Below are 23,286 nucleotides of genomic sequence, written 5' to 3' on the forward strand. Positions count from 1 at the left end.
CAGAGTTTTGAGTCACTTTCCCAGTAAGCCACCACACTCTAGGCAGCTCTAGGTTTGGTTTTAGTAACAAGAAAAACACTAAAAAGTTCTCTAACCCAGCAGCTCTTAACCTCTGGATCACAGGACTCCTTTGAGAAGCTTAAGACACTCTTCCCAGAAAAAATGTGCGTCCATATACCTACGGTTAGGAGCCCCAGCTATGTCGACTACTCCCAGAGAAATCCAGGCTTTCTGCACTTGGCTGCAAAATTGAATCCCCTCAAGATCCTAAATTTTCATTAGAGCTATGTGTCTGAGAAGTGGGGATTTGGAAAATAGTGAATGGTATTTCATTTTGAAAACTTCGTATCAAATTAAATTCCCTCCTCTTGACCTTTGTATTAAAAATGAGAGATAAGACCCAGATGACAAAAGAATTTTATTTATGGGATAACAGTTAAAAGTTATGCGGGGCAAGGCATATGACTTACGCTCTTTTTATTATTATTTCTAGTAAAGAAGAAAAAAATCAGCCACTTTCTCTGCCTGAGTTAACCAAAAGGCTTACGGAGGCAAATGAGAAAATAGCTAAATTTCCTGAGAGTGTTAAGGTAAGATTTATAGCAGTTCATTTGGTAAAACATGATTTTTTTATATTATCTATTGACTATACCAAATTTTTAAGGTCATCTGATTCTTTCTACCAAATCTGTACACATTTGTATATGATTAAAAATTTAGGAGCGTGGGTGGCTCAGTCGTTAAGCGTCTGCCTTCGGCTCAGGTCATGATCCCAGAGTCCTGGGATCAAGCCCTGCGTCGGGCTCTCTGCTCACTAGAAAGCCTGCTTCTCCCTCTCGCACTCCCCCTGCTTGTGTTCCCTCTCTCGCTGTGTCTCTCTCTGTCAAATAAATAAATAAAATCTTAAAAAAAAAAAAATTTAGGATCCCATTGTGTCTGGTTAACTAAAATGTTTGTGAGAACGGGATTATTGACATCCCAAGCAATTTTATACCTCATTCTTCAGAGAAATGGAACAAATTTTGGAATTGGGAGGTAAAATAAAATTAAAATTGGTACCATGTATTTGATAGCTTACAGATGGATGGGTATATTTGAATGTGGCCCTGGTATTAAAGGAGAATCATGATTTGAATTAATTGAATAGGGCTCTAGAAAAAGAGTCTTTCATTTGAGAAAGGCTATCCCAGTAGCCATCCCAGTTTTGAGTGTCCTCTATCCTTAGAGTAAATGACAAAGAGCCTTATAAGGGAAATGGCTCAGCCGTGCCTAAGAAGTTTCACTAGATGAGACTTTTGAGTTGCTGGTGCCTCTATGCAGGCATATGTGGCTCTTTTGCAAATGCTTCCTTGTTCATCCCTGTGTCATCTTTCAGACCTGGCCCTTCCCAGATGTGCTGGAGTGCTGCCTTATCCTGCTTCACATCGGGTCCCAGTGTCCTGGCAGCGTGACCCAGGACATGCGGCAACAGGCCCAAGAGCTCCTTCAGAAATACGGCAACACTAAAGTTTACAAAAGATACTGCCAGACCTTCTGCACGTGAATTTTCAAGGACCTTTCTGTGCCAAATTCAAAACGTATGACACCCTTCACCTTGCAGTTACACCATGCCAGACATTCACTCTGATCCCTAGATGTTTTTGCAGTGATCTAAATAATACAAATGAGGGTCAAGTTTGAATTGACTCTATTCTACCCTTAGACATAGTGGAATCAGACTTTGGACTCAACTGTGGTTTCCTACTGGAGGAAGGATCATGAAAAGCCAGCAGTAGATATTCAGAACTAACACCTGCAGGGTGATTGTTGGTCATCTCTAAAGCCTTATGCAGGTTTCACCCAAAGAGGAGAAACTTTTTAACTACCCAAAGTGTTATGTTCTTAAACACAAGCTACCTTTATAAATTCTTCGCCTGATGGTAAACATGTCATTCTTGTTGGAGACAGAATTGCTACATTTTATGACTTGGTATCCTTTTCCTTACTGTTTTTGTTTACTTGGGTTCTCCCCTATTCTTTCAAAGATTTCACTTAGAATGTGAAATAGGCCTTTACCCATCATGTTGACTTTACCATCCATCTGAACTTTAGGTCAAAAATTTGGTTTTATTGTTTCATGTAATTGCTTATTTAAGAACAAATCATTTACTAAAGCATTAGAAGAACAAATAACTAAAACTCAGATGTGTCTTATCCCCTCAGTTTTATAAAACGTAGTGGTGATCAAAATAGCTCAGGAAGAAATTACTTTCAGTGGCTCTTAATCTTTTTTGGATCACAGGACCCTTTGAGAATTAAAACCACAGATGGTCTTTGAAGAAAAACGAGTAATTCTGCATTTGTAACTTTGGATCAGTGGACTCCAACTTCAGCATAATGGGATCCTACATACTATTTAATTGTAAAACCTGTTCATTCTCCCCCTCCCCACCCATTATTGAGCATTCTCTTGAGGTCTTTTCTTCTCTATGGTTAAATAGTTGAACAATGTCAGGAACAGATGTTTCTGTAATATCCCAGTTGCTAGGGTGTAAAAATCAGATAGTCTGGGGTAGGGTCGGGAGGGATCACTCTTTCCCAATAATATAACTATTTTCTTTTGGGATTCATTGTGAAAACTTTTCTGCTTGAGTGTCCAGTTTACTTTTCACTTATTTCCTAAGTTGGAGTTGTTGTGAGCAGCAAGAATAAAATTCATTAACAGGAACTCTAGGAAGGAAAAAGTTTAAGAGATTATTATTTAAAGATCTGACCAGGGGTTTTATTTATTTTAACTAGACCTAGCTTTAGAATTTAAAAATGCTAACCAAAAAAAGCAAATATTGTAGAATTTAGATCCTGATTCTTTACACAGTAACTTGAACTTGAGGAAGAAGATGCATTGTTACCAGGGATGGAAAATCTTCTTGGCTGCAAAGATTATACATAGGCATGGCTATGTGGAGAACTAGATATCAGTTCTACAGTCTTTGCTGAAATGAACAAATGCTTCAACTTGCAGAGATAGAAAAATTATTTATTCCCTTCCACTTAATTAAAGAACAGTATTATTAAACTAGAAATTCTAAACTCCTTCATGATTTATCAGAACCATCATCTGTGCTTGGAGGAATCAATCCTACACACTCCTCGATTACTGCTTTGGTAAGAACAAGAGTTACTACTTGACAACTAAGCAATAAAACTACCCAGAAGGTAACAGAAGTGACACGATTCCATTTCCTCCCAAACTCCTCTCCTCTTTCCCATACTAGATAATGTAGTTAAAGCCATTCCAATATGAATAAATGGTTTTCATTTCTATCTCCCTAATTAACAGAACCACAAAGAGCCAAAGCAACAAGGAGTTGACTCAAGCTTTCTAAGTAGGTATCACTAAGCAAATGAAGAGTGTTGGTCCTTTACCCAATCCGAACCCTCTAATACAAACCACCATCTCATTACCCAGATGATTGCTCTCACCTCCCACTGTCTCTCAATCTGCTCTTATTACTGATTATTCTTCATATACCAATGACAAGTTTAAATTACAAATCAAATCTTACCAATTTCCTGTTTAAAAAAATTATTTCAGTATTTTCCCATTGTTTGTTAGTGGAAAAAAGATCATCTTGCAGGGCTTCAAAGGCCCTGCCTGATCCCACCATTTATCTCTTGGCCTCCTGTTCTTAACACTCGCATCCTTGTTTCTAGATCCCACCCACACTGGTCTCTTAGGCTGCTGGAACCCACCGAGTTTTCTTGTCATCTCAGTAGTTTTGCCCATGTTCTTTTGCCTGGTCCATTCTTACCCATCTCTTAGATCTCAGCTTAAATGTCCCTTCTCAAAAGACCGTCCCTGAACCTCAACCTAAAGGACATCAGTGTCCTGTACTTTACAGCTCACAAATTGTTTTGTGAATTATGTACTCTTTGACAACACAGATGTAAGCTCCAGTGAGGGTAGAGATTATGTCTTCCATGTGCTGTTTTATCCCTGGCATCTATTTACAGTGTCTAGTATCTAGTAGGTGTATAATGGAAACTTATGAACTGAATAAATTAGGAAACTGAAAGAATATTCATTAATAGCTTAGACTTAAAAGACTCAAACAACTCATTCATACCAGCACTAGCTGACAATTAGGCTTGTACTTGGTAGTCAGCCTTACTAGATTAGAACAGAAATTTAAGAACATTTGGCAATTTATGTGGAGGGGCTTGAATTCACCCATAATTAGCATTCTCTGGTTACTCTCTACAGGACCATCCCTTTCTGAGCATAACCACTCACAAAGCCCTACATGTGTTCATATATACGTATACAAAGCAAAGTTCTTGCCAGTTCTACTAAACTTGTGCCCTTTCTTTAGCAACACTTTATAAACTGTCTCTTACCCCTCCCACTCAACAATAAGTTCCTCAACCCTTCACCTCAACATCTCTCCTGACATAAGTCTCCTCAACTGTGGCAAAGATAAATTCCCTATTTGAATCCAAATTTAGGACATCTGGGGGCACCTTGGTGGCTCAGCTGGTTAAGTGTCTGCCTTCAGCTCAGGTCATGGTCCCAGGGTCCTGGGATCAAGCCCTACCTGCTCAGGGAGTAGTCTGTTTCTCCCTCTGCCCCCGCCCCCACTCTTGCACTCTCTCTCTCTCAAATAAATAAAATCTCTCTCTCTTTTTTTTTTTAAACAGGGGGCATCTGTATTTTTTTTTATTTTATTTTTTTTAAGATTTTATTTATTTGCGAGAGAGACAATGAGAGACAGAGAGCATGAGAGGCAGGAGGGTCAGAGGGAGAAGCAGACTCCCTGCTCAGCAGGAAGCCTGCTTCTCCCTCTCCCACTCCCCCTGCTTGTGTTCCCTCTCCTGCTGTGTCTCTGTCAAATAAATAAATAAATAAAATCTTTAAAAAATAAAAAGATAAATTTAGGACATCTATGCAGGCCCCACAGTCACCAGCATGCCAAAGAACTTGGCTGAGAACCACTGACCCTCACCTAAGCGGCTTTTACCACAAATCAGTGATAAATACCTCTCTTCCTATATGTGAACATCCCAGTGAAAAGCCTAGATCTGCTCCTATACCAGACTTCTTGAAACTGTTTTGTGCCAATTGGAAGGGTTGGAAATAGTATGGAGCCAATGCTACAATACCACACGTTCCATTTGTCTTAAAAGTCCACTAATTAACAAGCTAATCCACCAAATGGAGTGGTCCCAGGACAGAATTAAAACTAGTTTTCCTAGTAAGGGTGAACACTCAGTCAGGGATTATGAAGTGAAGAGACAATTCCATTTACACAGTTGGTCATTAAAAACTTCCTACAGGGATGCCTGGGTGGCTCAGTCGCTTAAGTGTCTGCCTTTGGCTCAGGTCATGATCCCAGGGTCTGGGGATCGAGCCCTGCGTTGGGAATCTGCTTCTCCCTCTCCTGCTGCCCCTGCTTATGGTCTCCTCTTGCTCACACTCTCTCTCAAATAAATAAAATCTTAAAAAAAAAAAACAAAAAACTTCTACAAAGTGAGACATTTTATATCAAGCCAACTTGGGGGATATGGAGACAAGAGTTTGGGGGCAGGTGAGATGCTTCTAGTCACTGATTGCAAATGACTATCTTCTACAGTCAGCAGTTAACAACTATGAAAGACCGAACCTTCATGCCAGTGGTTAAAAAGAAATCTTTATTTTACAAAATTAAAAACATAAATAATATTTACAAGCATCTTAAATACCAGCTTATAATACTTGACATTTTCGAATCATTTGAAATTGAGTTTTCCATAAGCTTTTAAAATGCAAGACTATCCATCCACTTCAGTGAGTTACCAGTTTCATTTCCACCATTTCAAAGGGGTTTTTGGTTTTTCTAAATTGTCCATACTGTAGTCATTCAAAAAACAATACAATGTACTTTTTAAATGACCAGTTAAAAAAAAAAAACAGTCCTGAGCTTCCTACCCCACTTGTGGGATATTACTCCAAGAGAACTCTAACTAAATTCTTTACTGCCCTGTTTACATGTACCACTATTAACTTCTTAAAGACTCTTCTTAAAGACTCATCACATTCCTGGTACTCATGTAACCAGTCTCCCTAACTTCTCCTCAGGTTTGCTGAAAGGAAAAGCAGGGAGAACAAAGAGACGAGGAAAAACACAGATGACCATCTGAAATCACATTACTGAAAATATAAACTTACGGTCCAAAATTCTGATCTTATTTCATTCAGGAACAAATCCAAGATACTTTATTATATTAAAACTTAAAATGATTTCAAATGATAGACATGTGACAGCAAATCTCGGTGGCACAATGGAACACAGACTTAAAGACACGTAAAGTGGTTAACTTAATACCCATTCTGGAGTTCCTCATGAATAAAGGGTAGACAGATTCAGAAGAATTTTGTTTTTAATAAAAGTTTTCATTATCTGGTCTTCAAAATTTCAGCACTAACTCATTTCCACATAATAGCACATAATTAGAGACTAACAAAATGTGAGGAAAGCAAATGTCCTAGAGAAAGTTCAAAAAAAAAAAGGAAGGGAGGAAAAGACATCTATAACCCACTTTACAAAAACACCATTTTGTTCCACTTTCCCTGGAAGCCCTCAGCTCAGCTGAGAATCACATCAAAAAGTCTTCATCCTCAGAGAGTAGCAAGATTTAAAAGAAAAAGAATGACAACAGATAAAGAGTTATATATATTTTACTAGTCTGTTTCTGACTTGTCCTGGATATTTAAAAAGGTGTCAAATGAGCCATGGATGCTGGTGGCAGGAAGCAACTGGAGAGAGGCTTGGGGATGAGGAATAGGGAAGACTTGTTTACAAATTCAGAGTAAACTCCCCTCTTCTGGATCTAAAATAAAGATGTCGTTTGTTTGTTTGTTTTGTCTTCAACACAACAGAAGTCTTTCTGTCACCGCAGATGGTAGGTACAGTTTGCTCAAAAGAAGCGTTTTTCTCTTGGGGAGGAAGGTCAGTACACACAGTCAGCATATAAGCACCACTCTGGGATCAGGCCCGCCCTACAGAGCCTCGCCGCCATCACTGCTGCATGTTGTTGATGATAGCCAGGATGCTCATCTTCTCCTGGGCAGAGTCCACATCCTCATTCTGCTTCTGGGCCACTCCTGTGCCTAGGCCATAGAGCCGCCCACAGTACTTGGCATCATCAATACTGTCCTCAAAAAACAACTGCAGGACAGGACAGAGAACCCATGGTGAGAATCCCGCTAAGAGTCATGCCAAGTCTCAACACTACCACATCAGCACCTCCCAGCTGTCTCAAAGCTCTGCAAATCTACCCAACTAGAAAGTAACTTCATAAAGAAAGGCTCCAAACCTCTCCTCTACATAGTCTTTTCATACTCCTTTTTTAATATACAGGCTCTCCTTTCTGTACAGACTTCTATTCTCCATGAGTTCTTTTACTGCCAGGATCCAGGGGCTGCTGCCACTGTTTAGTACAGCCACCTCCATTTCCTCCCTTCTCTTTAACAAGCAGTGCAGTGCTTAAGAGCTTGGGCTCTACACTCACCGTGTGACCTTCAACTCCCCTTGAGCCATGGTTCCCTATCTATAAAACGGGGTAACAGTAGGCTGTTACAAGTGAGATACTGGATATTACACACTTCAGCAGGGTATCTCAACCCTGGCCCTAATGGGCAAGGTAATTCCTTGTTGGGGGGCATGGAGGGGAGCTGTCCAGTGTACCGCAGTACTGTAGAATGTTTAGTGGTATCCCTGGCCAGTAGTGGGCCTCTCCTCTGCTGCTCCAGATTGTGACAACCAAAAATGTCTCCAAACATTGCCAAAGGAACCTAGTGGGAGCATGATGCCACCAGCTTTGTTGTTCTTTCTCAAGAATGCTTTGGCTATTTGGGGTCTTTTGTGGTTCCACACAAATTTTAAGATCATTTGTTCTATTTCTGTGAAAAACGCCACTGTAATTTTGATAGAGATTGCAATGAATCTGTAGACTGCTTTGGACAGTATGGACATTTTAAGAATATTAATTCTTCCAGGGGTGCCTGGGTGGCTCAGTTGGTTAAGCATCTGCCTCCGGCTCAGGTCATGATCCCACGGTCGGGCTCCCTGCTCAGTGGGGAGTTTGCTTCTCCCTCTCCCTCTGCCCCTCTCTCTGCCTCAAATGAATAAAATCTTTTTAAAAAAGGAATATTAATTCTTCCAATCCATGAGCACCAAATATCTTTCCATTTATTTGTGACTTCTTCAATTTCTTTCATCAATGCCTTATAGTTGTCAGGGTACAGGTCTTTTACCTCCTTGGTTAAACTTATTCCTAGGTACTTTATTGTTTTTGATGCAGTTGTAAATGGGATTGTTTCTTAATTTCTTTCTGATAGTTCATTATTAATATATAGAAACACAAGATATTTGTAACTGACTTTGTATCCTGAAATTTTACTGAATTCGTTAATTAGTTCTAAGAGCTCTTTGGTCGACTCCTTAGAGTTTTCTATGTATATCATGCCCTCTGAAAATAGTGACAGTTTTACTTCCTCCATTCCAATTTGGATCCCTTGTATTTCTTTTTCTCGCCTAACTACTCTGGCTACGACTTCCAATACTACGTTGAATAAAAGTGGCGAGAGTGGGCATGCTTGTGTTGTTCCTGATCTTAGAGGTAAACCTGCAGCCTGTCATGGAGTATGTTAGCTGCCAGACATTTGAGAATTCACAGAAATTAAGCGTAAAATAAGTGAGTGTTCAGACAAATGTGTTCATATTAGAGAAATCAGAAGAAAAGCAAATCACTGCAAGAATGAGAGCTGCTAAGAACACCAAGTACATGTCTAGACTTGAATATGCTGAGGAGCCTCCATTTTAGGATGTCTTTGCTTCCCAAACTACATTTTAATATACTGAACATCATAACAAACAAACAACTGCTTTCAAACTTGTCATCAACTTCTGTCAGAACTACAAATTTTCAACAAATCTCAGCCCACAAAGATAACCCACCTCCTTACCTCTTTCATCCTGAAGAACGCCATTCCTGTCAGCAGCGAGTCTGAGCCTGCCTGGTGTTGCCTTCCAATTCTCTGCAAATCCAACTGATCAGCAACTTCCTGAAGACCGCCCTGCAGATGTAAAGAAAACAAAGATAATATTTCAGACCCACCACTCCTCTACTGGAGTCAACTAAGTCCACTTTTTAGTTTAATTCTTTTGGTGATGACAAGTGGGAACAGGCCATTTACTAAGGCCTTACCCCAGCAATATTCCCTTTCTAGCCCTCCAAACAATACACTGTGTTATATTTCACTTTTCACTCCTTTCTTTTATATATCATTAATTGTGTCAGACATCTGCCCCGTAAGCCCTAACAGGTATAAAACGAGATTGAGGAAATAAATACCAATCCAATTCTAGACAGAAAATCTCTTATGTCAACAATTTATTAGGGTGCTGAGTTCTTGAACTATCTAGGGTTAGGAACCCCTCTGAGAATCTGGTACACTACAGACCCCATGCATAACAAACTACATATATGCTTCACACTGCCAACTGTTTCACTAGGTTTGTGGGCCTAAGTGAAGAACGCCTCCCTCAGAATAAGAGAAGCAGAAGCCTCCCTTTATGCCTGGATTAAAGACATTCACCACACAAATCCCTGTGCCAATCAGCTCTATATACACCCACTCCAGCATAATGTTGGCACCTAGCAGGCACTGAAGAATACATACATAGCAATAAATAATAAATAAATACTAATAATTTCTAAAAATAGTGATAAAGCAAAATGACAAGCCTGTTTTGTCTTTTTTTTTTTATTGTTAAGAAAAATATTGTGGGGCGCCTGGGTGGCTCAGTTGGTTAAGCGACTGCCTTCGGCTCAGGTCATGATCCTGGAGTCCCGGGATCGAGTCCCGCATCGGGCTCCCTGCTCGGCAGGGAGCCTGCTTCTCCCTCTGACCCTCCCCCCCTCTCATGTGCTCTCTCTCTCTCATTCTCTCTGTCTCAAATAAATAAATAAAATCTTAAAAAAAAAAAAAAGAAAAAGAAAAATATTGTGTAGGGGCACCTGGGTGGCTCAGTCGTTAAGCGTCTGCCTTCGGCTCAGGTCATGGTCCCAGGGTCCTGGGATCGAGCCCCGCATCAGGCTCCCTGTTCAGTGGGAAGCCTGCTTCTCCCTCTCCCACTCCCCCTGCTTGTGTTCCCTCTCTCACTGTGTCTCTCTCTGTCAAATAAATAAATAAAATCTTAAAAAAAAAAATAATATACCTTAAGGTTTTTGCAACTCTTCATTAGGTATTTCACATCATAAATGGATGGGAAAAAAAGGTTCAGAATATGGAAGAATTCATGTTCCTCTTCTGGCAAACGAGAATCTGTAAGTAACTTTACCATGTAGCCAAAATCATAGCCACTACAAGAGAGAATGAGGCAATGAGGTGAAAAAGCAGCAATTACCAGACCCCAGAGTTCAACTGCTTCATTTCTCAAAACTTAATGGTGCTACCTTGTGAGTAACTTTCAGTCTTCCAAACTACTTTATCCTACTGTAATCTGAACTTTCCCTTAAATAACAACAAACCAGACTAATATGAGAGACATACAAGAGAACCCAAGGAGTTATAAATGTGGGTTTTATTCATCATAAACTTCAGGCCAGCCATTTAAAGGACAAGAAAAAGATGATCAAGTGCTTCGATCCTCCCCACCCTCCATCATTCCACTTGGAACATACCCACTGATAGCCATGTGACGGAGCCCAGTACTGCATGAAACAAACCAGTATGAGCTCCAAAGTATTTTTTGAAAAACTGAAACATGGGCAAATTACCATTTGAACTCCGTAACTGCTTCATAAGTGACCAAAAGAAGATAGCCAGTAGGATTGCAGAAATAATATAAGCATTCAATTCCCTGCTCCCAAAGCAAGAGAAATACACATTATCTGGGACTGACCTATGAAATGAAAGCCATTTGACGTTGTCACAGAGAACCACCCCTGATGTCATAAGCAGTTCTGCAAAGTGCAACGTGTCAATCCCTTCCTCTTCATGCTTCTGAAATTGCAGTCCAGAGTTAGCAAGGAGATCTATGGAATCCTGGGAGTACATGTCCTCTCTAAAAAAGAAGGTATTCACTTCTTAGCTGGTGGATAATCTAAGAGAAGTAGTGGGCAGCAATATCAACATGATCTTATAATTACAGAACAAGTATTCTCGAAATGCTTTCATAATTTAAGAATAAATCAATTCATTCTTTCCAGTACTCCAGCAAAGCATGCAAAGTAGATAATCTTATCTCTGTGGCTGATGGAAAAGTGAGACTTGTCCCCACAAAATGAATTTCTTAATTATGAAAGATCCACATTTCCCCATTGTTTGTTTGTTTGTATTTGTTTTTGAAGATTTTTATTTATTTCAGAGATAGAGAGAGAACACAAGGAGGGGAAGCAGGAGAGGGAGAAGCAGTCTCCCCACTGAGCAGGGAGCCTGATGCAGGGCTCGATCCCAGGACCCTGGAATCATGACCTGAGCCAAAGGCAGATGCTTAACCAACTGAGCCATCCAGACACCTCAACATTTCCCCATTGTTTACAGAAAAACAGAATCAACCAATACAAAAATAGATTACCAGAAAATTTTTAAAAATGTTCTTATAATGTTACATCATAGAAATAACTGTTAATAACTCAGTTTATATATCCTTGAAGGCTATTTGCTCTACCTACACATACACACCTCCATCCCTATATCTACACAGCACAGACCATCTTTCCAGACCAATGCTCATAGATATACCACATCCTTTGCAACTCTGGCATAATATCCCACAGCAAAGATACATCCATCAGTTTAAACAGAGGAATATTTACAATACCACGTATTACAAAAGTAGGGAAATAAATTATGTAACTCCTTTTCCACTAGATTTCACTGTTTTTACATTTGTTTTTCAGATAAACTTAGGACAACTTGGAAAAAGAAAAAACAAACATAATCTTAAATTTTTCCTACTAGGGCGCCTGGGTGGCTCAGTCATTAAGCATCTGCCTTTGGCTCAGGTCATGATCCCGGGGTCCCGGGATCGAGTCCCGCATCAGGCTCCCTGCTCAGCAGGAAGCCTGTTTCTCCCTCTCCCACTCCCCCTGCTTGTGTTCCTGCTCTCGCTGTCTCTCTCTCTGTCAAATAAATAAAATCTTTAAAAAAAAAAAAAAATTTTTTTTCTACTAAATTAAAACCAGTGTTGAATCACATTGTTTTGTTTCACCTAAAACAAGCATTGTTTTAAACACATACATAAATTCTACAATAACAAACAACTCTTATTTTCCTTTGTGTATTAATTACCATTAAGGCATAAATAATAGGCTTTGGCAATGGACTAAAAAAAAAATGCAGTTAAAGATCCAGATCATCATCCCAAATTATTTCTGAACCTCAAAGAAATCTCCAAAGTACATGAACAATCAAAAAATTATTCCTGAGTTATAATGCTCCTGGTGCTGTTAAATAAAGCACTACTTGAGTACTGTGGCCCAATCAGAAATACACTAAAACTACCTCATACAATCAGCAAAATGATAGTCTCACCTAAATTTTCCCCTTAAAAAATTACATCATCCTGGGGCATATAGGTGGCTGTCAGTTAAGCATTCGACTCTTGTCATGATCTCAGGGTCTGAGATCGAGCCCTGCACCAGGCTCTGCACTGACTGCAGACTCCCTCTGCCCCTCCCCAACCCTCCCCCACATGCACATGCACGCTCTTGTGCGTGCTCTCTCTCTCAAGAAAGAAAGAAAAAAAATTACATCATCCTCAAAAAATTAAAAACAAACTACCAAATGATCCAGCAACCCACTTCTGTGTATATATCCAAAAGAATGAAAAGCACAGTTGTGAAAATGTTTGCACATCCATCTTCATAGCAGCACTACTCCCAACAGTCAAGAGGTGGAAACAACCTAAATGTCCATCAATGAATGAACAGATAAACAAAATGGGATCTAAATATACAATGGAATATTATTCAGTCTTAAAAAGGAAGGAAATTCTGCAATATGCCACAACATGGATGAACCTTAAGGATATCATGCTAAGTGAAATACGCCAGTCACAAAATGACAAATACTGTATGATTCCACTTATATGAGGTAACTAAAACAAATTCATAGAAACAGAAAGTAGTAATTGTGGTTCACCAAGATCTGGAAAAGAAAAAGGGAGAGTTGTTCAATGGGTAGAGTGTCAGATTTACAAGATGAGAAAGTTCTGGGGGTCTGCTTCACAACAACACAAACATACTTAATACTACTGAACTGCAGACTTAAAAATGGCTGAGATGGTAAATTTTATGTTATGTGTTTACCGTATTTTAAAAACATCAAAATTCACCCACTATCAGATAGGCTTCAGTTTCAACTACCCTTAATTAACATCTACTCATTCCCTTATTTCTTCTATTATGAAAAATAATAATAATCCTGTTTTACAGTTAAGGAAACTGAATTACAGAAGGTAAAATTACTAACCCCAAATCACCCAGATGAAAAATGGCAGAACTACAATTCACCTCCTAACTGGAGAATTAACTTTACTTTTTCGCTGTAAATAGCCTTATTAAGCTATAATTCACACATTAAATATTTACTCACTTAAAATATACACTTCTGGGCACCTGGGTGGCTCAGTCGGTTAAATGTCTGCTTTCGGCTCAGGTCATGATCCCAGGGTTCTGGGATCAAGTCCCACATCGGGCTCCCTGCTCATCAGGGAGCCTGCTTCTCCCTCTACCCCTCCCCCCTGTTTGTGATCTCTCCCTCTCTCTTCCTCCCTCCCTCTCTCTCTCTCTCTCTCTCTCTCTCGGATAAATAAATAAAATCTTTTTAAAAAATAAAGTACACACTTCAGGGTGCCTGGGTAGCACAGTCAGTTAAGTGACTGACTCTTGGTTTCGGCTCAGGTCATGATCTCAGGGTCATAACATGCATCAGGCTCTACCCTCTGCATGGAGTCTGCTTAAGACTCTCTCTCCCTCTTCCTCTACCCCTCCAACCCCCACCCCCACACACACACTCTCTCTCTCAAATAAATCTTTTTTTAAAAATTTAAAAAATAGAGTCGCCTGGGTGGCTCAGTCGGTTAAGCATCTGCCTCTGGCTCAGATCATGATCCCAGAGTCCTAGGATCGAGCCCTGCATCAGGCTCCCTGCTCAGCGGGGAGCCTGCTTCTCCCTCTGCCTGCCACGCCCCCTGCTTGTGCACTCTCTCTGTCTGGCATATAAATAAATAAAATCTTTAAAAAAATTTTTTTTAAATAAAGTATACAATTCAATCACTTTTAGTTATTTTCAGAGTTGTGCAACCACCTATCATAGTCAATTCTAAACCATTTTATTACCTCAAAAAGAAAACCCATACCCATTATGCAATCACTCCCCACTACCCTATAATCTCACCAACCCCCTACATCATAGACAACCACTAACCTATTCTGACTCTATCAATTTACCTATTTTGAACATTTCATATAAACAGAATCCTACAATATGTGGTCTTTTGGGTCTGGCTTCTTTCCCTTAGCATGTTTTCAAAGCACATCAATATACAACATATATTACTACTACTTTCCTTTTACTGTCCAATAACATTCCATGGCATGGATATACCATATTTGTTTTATCCATCAGCTCACAGACATTTGGATTGTTTCCACTTGGGGCCTAACTCCACATTTAACCTTTTGAGAAACTACCTGTTTTCCAAAGAGGCTACACCATTTTACTTTCCCAATAGCAATATATGAGGGTTCTAATTTCTCTACACCCTTGCCAACATTTGTTGTGTCTTTTTTATTACAGCCACCTGGTGGGTATAAAGTGGTCTCTTCACTATCATTTTGATTTGCATTTCCCTCATGACTAATTATGGTGACCATCTTTTCATGGGTTTATTAGCCATATCTATATCGTCTTTGGAGAACTGTCTATTCAGATCTGATACCCATTTTTAATTGGGTTGTCTTTTTATTGCTGACCTGCAAGAGTTCTTTAAGGGGGACTTTACTTTCTGAGATTCCTTATTCCATCCTCTATTTGAATGCTGTGCCCAACCCTTACCTGGTTTCAATGGAAACAAAACTTCATATTAATAAAATCAGTTAGAAATCACAGTCTGCACAAATGTAGCAGATCTAAGAATAACACTGAGAAATGTTTCAGACACTTACGTAAGGTTAAATTTGAAGTTGAACTGCCAAGTGTTGATTCCAGAAGGATATTCTCCCTTTTCGTTTGTGAATGTAAGGCCCAGCTGGATAATTTTTAAAAGGTCAACATTGCACCGTAAAAGCTGATACTGGTAATCTATGGAACTACGAAATTCACCAATTGGTCGCACGACAACACCTGGAAATTCTGTGTCCTAGAAAAGGAAAAGATCTCTCATCATAAGGTTTCACAAAACAGTAGATGCTGAATTGATCATTCTTAAATATTATCTTAATTTATAAAAGTTATGTGACAAGACCCAAGCTTGGGCACAAATACCTATATTAAAATACTGATCTCGGGCGCCTGGGTGGCTCAGTTGGTTAAGCGACTGCCTTCGGCTCAGGTCATGATCCTGGAGTCCCAGGATCGAGTCCCGCATCGGACTCCCTGCTTCTCCCTCTGACCCTCCCCCTTCTCATGTGCTCTCTCTCTCTCATTCTCTCTCTCAAATAAATAAATAAAATCTTTACAAAAAAAAAAAAAAATACTGATCTCATTGATATCTACACAAATAGTACTAGAATCATGAAGTTTTGCGCAGCAACTTCAAATCCTAAGCAGGATGTGAGTTAGAGTAGGTGACTAACTATAGCTCAATTAAGAACATTTTACATTCATATATAGTGAATTAAAAAAAGTTTAGGTTGAGGGGCGCCTGGGTGGCTCAGTGGGTTAAGCTGCTGCCTTTGGCTCAGGTCATGATCTCAGGGTCCTGGGATCAAGCCCCACATCGGGTTGTCAGGCTCTCTGCTCAGCGGGGAGCCTGCTTCTCTCTCTCATGCTTCCTCTGTGCTCTCCCTCTCTCTCTCTCTCAAATAAATGAAATCTTTAAAAAAAAAAAAAAAGCTTAGGTTGAGAACAATGTATGAATAAAAATACAAATAGAAGGAAATGAAACAGCCATTCAAGAAAAAAACAACAGCTACATTTACCATGAGTAAAAAGCCTGGAACAAGATCACAGACAGTTTTAAATACAAGGCTAAAGACTTACTGCTTATGAGTAACAGGGACTAAAGCAAACTAGACCGTGCACGGCTCCTCTAGGAGACGCCTTAATATCACCATGACACACATCTGCCTCTCCCACCACTCAGTATCAGGCAGGACTGTGAATCCTGTAATGCCAGATCTTCCCATTTTTTTCCAGAGATGCCAGATATCTGGACTTTAAAAGAGATCTCTTAATTTTTATATGCTGATAGCTAATTTTTAAAAACCATTTTTGGGGCGCCTGGGTGGCTCAGATGGATGGGCGTCTGCCTTCGGCTCAGGTCATGATCCCAGGGCCCTGGGATCGAGCCTCACATCGGGCTCCTGGCTCAGCGGGGAGCCTGCTTCTCCCTCTCCCTCTGCCTCTCTCCCTGCTCATGCTCTCTCTCTCCCTCTCTGTATCTCTGTGTGTCAAATGAATAAATAAAATGTTTTAAATAAAAAAAAAAAAAACATTTTTAAACACTGTCAAATTCACCATATCTGCGGGACAGATGTGCCCTATGGGCTGACATAACTTCTGCCTTAAACACTATTAAACACAAAGTAACATTACAGAAAATCTAAGCTACTAGAGGTTACATCCTTCTCAGACACAATGACTACCTTGACATTTCATAAAAGCATCACAACCTTCCACCAAGTTTAATTTACCATGGCTTTAGTGTAACCCTTGCTTTCAAAATCTCACACTGAATATCCCCTAAGTCCATAGTAGAAAGTGAGTCAAACAGAGTTTAGCTCTTCACCATGGCAATATAACTGTAACTGAGCACAATTTCTCGGATCTTCCTCATCTCTTCTTCTAGATTGCTGGCCCAGACTTCACAGATAACCTGACTGTTCTCCACAAGTGCTGCAGGCATCTTGAAGAAACTTGCGAAGTCGCTTTCAGCTGACTGTTAGAGAGTAAACCGATGCTTGATCTGATCTAGATTCAAAAACATTATTTTAAAATCACATAAATTTACACACTGGCATAATGTCAACAAAACAAAGATTAAAACAAAAATCACTTCATCAGTTTAAGCCAAAACATTAAGACTATTATATTTATCTTCATTCTCCATTTTATACGGTGCGGAAACTTGCCTTTGTCAAGACAAAGATAGACACACACACACACACACACACACACACACACACACACACAGTTCTTTGGCCCAAAGAAACTAAAATTACTTCAGAAATCTGAAGAAACTGGGGTGCTGCGCTGGCTCAGTTGGTAGAACATGCAACTCCTGATCTCAGGGTTGTAAGTTTGAGACCCATGTTGGGTGCAGAGATTACTTAAAAATAAAATAGGAAGGAAGGAAGGGAGGGAGGGAGGGAGGGGAAGAAACTTTTGCCCAAACTGCCCTTTAGCACAGAAGTGAAACCACTACCGTAAACCAGTATTTGAGCCCTTTTCAGACTATCTAAAGACTAAAATAGGTCCCAGTGACCACAAATATTCCCTTATCTATGACTTTCACAACACTTTGCACAGAGACCAAATCATGGAAACATTTTTAAGGAATCACTTTAGCCAGTTTAAATGTACTGGTGGGGGGCGGGGGCCTGGGTGGCTCAGCTATTAGGCATCTGCCTTCTGCTCAGGTCATGATCTCAGGGTCCTGGGATCGAGCCCCACATCAGGCTCCCTGCTCAGCGGGAAGCCTGCTTCTTCCTCTTCCCCACTTGTGTTCCCTCTCTCGCTGTGTCTCTGTCAAATAAATAAATAAAATCTTTAAAAAATAAACAAACAAACAAAATAAATAAATAAATGTATGTACTGGGATCTCTGAAAGCCTGAAAGAATGTAGACCTAAAATCTCATACGTAAGTCTTAACAAATACATAGTGAATATGGTCATGGGACTCCTCCCTCTGCCCCCTATAAAAGGGGAAATTCTTTTTCTCCACAATCCAAAAGTCAAATATAACTAGAGGCAATTAACTAACTTAATATAGTGCCTTTTTAGACTTGTGCAAATAGATCATGAAGTTAGGGATTTAAGTGGTAAAAACCAACGCCATCTCCTAATTTGAAACTTTAACCACCACAATGAAAATAAGAATTGGAATTTTTTTTTTTTTAAAGATTTTATTTGACAGAGAGAGACACAGCGAGAGAGGGAACACAAGCAGAGGGAGGGGAGAGGGAGAAGCAGGCTTCCCATGGAGCAGAGAGCCCGATGCGGGGCTTGATCCCAGGACCCTGGGATCATGACCCGAGCTGAAGGCAGACGCCTAACGACTGAGCCACCCAGGCGCCCAAGAATTGGAATTATTAATGTCTACTTTTAAACACATAATAATATAAAGAGACGAACCATGAGAGACGATGGACTCTGAAAAACAAACTGAGGGTTCTAGAGGGGAGGGGGGTGGGAGGATGGGTTAGCCTGGTGGTGGGTATTGAGGAGGGCACGTTCTGCATGGAGCACTGGGTGTTATGCACAAACAATGAATCATGGAACACTTCATCTAAAACTAATGATGTAATGTATGGGGATTAACATAAGAATAAAAAAAAATTAAAACTCAGACATTCAAAAAAAAAAAACAACAACAACAACAAAAATAATATAAAGAAACTAAGCAATTCAACAACAGGAATAGAGAAGACGGCAAGTATAAATAATTCAGCCAGAAAGCATAATGAGTTATAGTTCATATTCTGGGAGTAAACCATGGAGGGAAACAGTATTCTGCAAGATAAAACTCAACATGATTCAGCTTCAGAGTAATGCTGTTATTATAATAATGAGATGCTTAGTTACAAAAAGACCAAAGAAGCTTATCGTAATGGCCTTTATTTAAAAAGGCAACCCCACCACATGGACCCTCAACGTAAGAGTGGGCTACAGTATATAGATATATATTCAGAGGAAAATTCCTAGAAACAGTAAAATTAATCTTTACTTCCTACTTTCAAGACAGGCAAATGCAACAATAAGAATCTAGATCAAAACAAAATTGTCATTCTCAAATGTCATCATTTCTCTGAGAAAATTCTGAGAAACTGATCTTTTGGTTTGTCAGCAACCCTGAAAGATTCCATTTATTTAAGGTACACAACACTTCAACGGATGTTTTTCTGAAATTAATATAGACTGACTATAATTACTCTGAAACTTAAGTAGACTGTGGTAACTTCCTAACAAATATGGGTGGACACTTTTTTTTTTTTTAATTCCAGCAATTTTTTTTTTTAATTTTGTTTATTTCTTTGAGAGAGGGAGAGAGAGCATGAGAAGGGGAAGGGTCAGAGGGAGAAGCAGACTCCCTGCTGAGCAGGCAGCCAGATGTGGGACTCCATCCTGGGACTCCAGGATCATGACCTGAGCCAAAGGCAGTCACTTAACCAACTGAGCCACCCAGGCACCCTGGGTGGACACTTCTTGAAGGCAGAAACCATTTCTTCTCGTTTCAGTCTTGTACACGATGGGCACGAATTAAAGGCTTGCAAATGAACAAATAAAGAACATCCGTAAAGGGCAGAAGTTCAAACTGAGGGTGGAGTAAATTCCATGATATGACCATAATTAAGAAAATGTTAGGACTGATTAGATTCTAAACTGTGTTTAAGGTTTAAGGTTTTCCCCGGCAGGAGGGCAGAAAGCCATTTCTATGCCCATTAATGTTAAATCAGTACCACTTCACTTCCTTATTTTCCTAACTTAAACAATGCACTTCCTTTTTGGTGTCATTTCAAGCACAACCATAAACTACTTTAGGGGAAGTAGGTATGACGATGAAGACATTTCCATAAAAGCAAAACAGCAAAAGGGACCCAAGCAAACAAATGCCTTTGGTCTCGAAGCAGAAAAAAGCAGGCTTATAAAGAAGACAATTAGGGGGGCGCCTGGGTGGCTCAGTCGTTAAGCGTCTGCCTTCGACTCAGGTCATGATCCAAGGGTCCTGGGATTGAGCCCCATATCGGGCTCCCTGCTCAGCGGGAAGCCTGCTTCTTCCTTTACCAGTCCTCTGGCTTGTGTTCCCTCTCTCGCTATGTCTCTCTCTGTCAAATAAATAAATAAAATCTTTAAGAAAAAAAATCTAACTTGAATCTGACCAAACCTCTAGACCAATTTACAGGAAATAAAGAGGACAGAGGAACAGGTTAAATGACACCACAGAAAGGCAATCAGCAAAATCCAGAAACTACTGTGGGAAACTACAGATAACCCAGCTCAACAAATTGCAAGAAATAAAAGTAAAAGACTCTCAAGACACTTATCAACCAATCAAAATCTACAGACCCTAATTAGATCTTTAAACAAACTGTTAGAAATTTTTTTAAAAAGTGACATTTTCAAGACAAAAGTCTGAACAATTGCTGGTTTTGGTTTTTTGTTTGGGGGTTTTTTACTTTTTTTGGTGTTACACTGTCATGGTTTTTTTAAAAAGAGTCCTTATCTTTTAGAGATAATGCGAAACAGATATAGGTGATATGATACGAAATGTGGGGTTCTGCTTCAAAATGAACAGTGGAGAAATCTCACAACAACTTTGTACAGTGGTATCTTCCTCTACATTTTACAGATAAGAAAACTAGGGATGCCTGGGTGGCTCAGTTGGTTAAGTGTCTGCCTTCAGCTCAGGTCATGATCCCGGGGTGCTGGGATCATGCCCAGTGTCGGGGTCCCTGCTCAGCAGAGAGTCTGCTTGTCCCTCTCCCTCTGCCCCTCCCCCCAGCTCAGACTCTCTCTGGCTTTCTCTCTCTCAAAAAAATAAATCTTAAAAAAAAAAAAACCTGAAATTCAGAGACATTAATTTTGAAAGGCACTATCATGACTTCCACTTCCAAGAAAATTTTTTTAAAGAGCTAAGCCACAGGGCTTAGATGGTGGCTCTGATCATGAGTCCTGGGATGGAGCCCCGCATTGTCACGCTCCCTGCTTCTCCTTTTCCCTCTGCCCCTCCTCGCGGCTCGTGCTCTCTCACTCTCAAATAAATAAATAAAACCTTAAAAAAAGCTAAGCTAGTTTCAAAAAGCTAACCCTTGTTACACATATCTGATAAATATGGAACACAAGTGCATACCACTGGCAAAAATATTTAAGACGTCCTCGCACCAAACCCTTATCTAGGAAAATTGTGGGGAAATTGCTTGCAAATCCCAAAATGTAGTGCCACTCAAAAATTGAAAAGGAATCACAGTATGCACATTTAGCTTAGCATAAATTACTGGATATGCTAGACAAAGAGAAATAATAATAAATGATGCCAGTTTTGCCTGCCGCTTTCCACTCAGTGAGCGCATGCTCCACAAGGATCCCAAGATGGGAATCACAAACATACTGTTCTCCTTGGTTAGTCTTCCTCCTTTTAAGCCTCTCAGTGCCAGCAGGGCACAGAACACCTCACAATATGGAAGGACTCTATCCCACCATTCAAATATGTTTATTTGTGCAATATAGCCCCTGAAGGTAAGCTCCTTTTTCTGAGTCGCAACCAGAGAAACAGTAACAAGTTTGAAAGCTGAAGGAAAAACTATGCTAGATTTACTGAAAAACACAATGTCCATCTGTAACTTTACACCTTCCTAAGGAATTTTTAAGAATAACTATGATTACAGGCAAAGTTCCCCTCACAGGCTGACATTAAACCTTGACTCCCACTTGAGCTACTCCACTCTATGAAAATGTGACTACCACATGAGCTACTCCACTCTATATGAAAGCAAAACACAAGCTCTGATACCTGCTGTTTCCCAATACTAGACTGTTCAAGAAGGAAAGGTCACACACACATTACTGAGGTCCCTGCCTTGTGCTGATCTGCAGTAAAATCTGTGCAGACCGCTCTTGCTGACCTGTAGTGTAAACTTCTCCAAAACAAAGCTCCTATTTACCCAGGAAAGCTCTAAAGAGCAACTACGAATAAAGCCAACCAAAAGCTTTCTCTGCAAGCAATCCAGAGTACCAGGTCTTGCTTAGGAAAAGAATGTTTGGTTTTTCCGGTTTTGTTTTAAGCTTAAGCTTGCAAGGAGACAATAAACATCACTTCCCTATTCTAGAGAACTGAACAAAGACTTTGCCGCGCAAGGATAAGATGGAAAAGGAAGTAGGAGCAAGTGAGAAGAAATGGCAGCAGCTCGGAAGAGGGTCCTCTCTATACACGGCCGCGGTGGCCCTCGCCGTCCTCCATCACTCCTGCCCCCAAAACAATGTCCGAGGACAACTACCCTGGACTGAACCGCAGTTCAACCAGTTCTTAAAACCAACCATGTGGTCCAGGCAATAGCTATGGTTCATAAACACAGAACCGCAAGGAAAAGTTGTGGGGCCAAAAGAACCAAGAAGCGAGAGGCCCGCGAGGTTCCAAACTCAGGTCCTCTCCCTTACAGTCTCCCATCATTTTCTTCCTGTTCTGGCTCACCCTCCCTCTCCAAACAACACTCATCCCGCCCCTTCCCTTATATCCACCTTTATTCCCCCCAAAACAAAGATATTAAAATTACAGGCTTTCAGGCCAGAAAGACCTACGTTCGAACCCAGGCTACCAACTAGCCGTGTGGCTTTGCGTAAGTTATTTAACCTCTCTGGTGCCTCAGTTTTCCTATGTTGTAAAATGGGTTCAATAATATACACCTCGGAGGACTGTAGTAGAGGTTAACAGAATGAAGCATATAAGGTGCTTTATAAAGTCCTGGCACATAACACTAGAATATTATTATTGTGTGGTAGTGGTTGGTATTACTACCACTATTCGATGGGCCTCTTTCTCTTTTCACACCCCCTGCCCCTCACTCACGCCCCCATTCCCCTTCTTCCCACAGGTCCCGATGGCCTCCCACACTCTCTCATCTCACGCTCCTCTCTGGTCAGCACCAGCCCGCTTACCCTGAGCTGCTGGGCCCGCGAAGCGCGGACTGGCGGGCAGAGGCCCCCGGGAGCAACGGCGGCGGCAGCGGCCCCTGACCCGGCGCTCTCCGCCTGCCCCGGATCCGCTCCGGGAACCGAGCGGGCCAGTGAGATGGGCGCCCTCGTGCCCAGAGCAGCCTTACGTACTGCCCACCTAAAAACCTGGCTGAACCACTCTACCCACTGGATCCTCCCGACTCGC

General features: G+C 40.6%; 2 protein-coding genes across 4 annotated transcripts in view; one reads left to right on the plus strand and one right to left on the minus strand.

The window, feature by feature from the left end:
• Positions 1–2,268, plus strand: part of GEMIN5 (gem nuclear organelle associated protein 5) — a 40,600-nt gene extending 38,332 nt beyond the window's left edge. For both annotated transcript variants that reach the window (XM_021695528.2, XM_044916881.1), the window contains exons 27-28: positions 494–590; positions 1,376–2,268. In XM_021695528.2, coding sequence (XP_021551203.1) covers positions 494–590; positions 1,376–1,543 — 265 coding nt within the window. In that variant the 3' untranslated portion in view covers positions 1,544–2,268. The remainder of the gene's footprint in view (positions 1–493; positions 591–1,375) is intronic.
• A 3,376-nt stretch (positions 2,269–5,644) lies between these two features.
• On the minus strand, positions 5,645–23,286 carry CNOT8 (CCR4-NOT transcription complex subunit 8). Of its 2 annotated transcripts, XM_021697291.1 has the most exons (7): positions 23,064–23,286; positions 16,980–17,161; positions 15,196–15,389; positions 10,926–11,087; positions 10,239–10,383; positions 8,984–9,094; positions 5,645–7,184 (listed from the first exon to the last, which is right to left on the minus strand). In XM_021697291.1, the coding sequence occupies exons 2-7, from the start codon at positions 17,094–17,096 to the stop codon at positions 7,035–7,037; spliced, it is 879 nt and encodes a 292-aa protein (XP_021552966.1). In that variant the 5' UTR covers positions 17,097–17,161; positions 23,064–23,286; the 3' UTR covers positions 5,645–7,034. The 2 variants fall into 2 exon arrangements, with proteins under 2 accessions (XP_021552966.1, XP_021552972.1); XM_021697297.1 differs by lacking the exons at positions 16,980–17,161; positions 23,064–23,286 and adding an exon at positions 16,885–16,895.

Source organism: Neomonachus schauinslandi, chromosome 7, assembly GCF_002201575.2.
Source record: "Neomonachus schauinslandi chromosome 7, ASM220157v2, whole genome shotgun sequence".
In the NCBI taxonomy this organism is placed as follows: domain Eukaryota; kingdom Metazoa; phylum Chordata; class Mammalia; order Carnivora; family Phocidae; genus Neomonachus; species Neomonachus schauinslandi.

Coding starts and splice junctions, on each gene's coding strand:
- CNOT8 (XM_021697291.1), bottom strand. CDS start 17,096: ATGCCTGCAGCACTTGTGGAGAACAGTCAGGTTATCTGTGAAGTCTGG. Junction 10,384..10,925: donor AAATGGCTTTCATTTCATAG/GTCAGTCCCAGA, acceptor TCTCTCTTGTAG/TGGCTATGATTTTGGCTACA. Junction 9,095..10,238: donor AGAGTTGCAAAAACCTTAAG/GTATATTATTTT, acceptor TTACATCTGCAG/GGCGGTCTTCAGGAAGTTGC.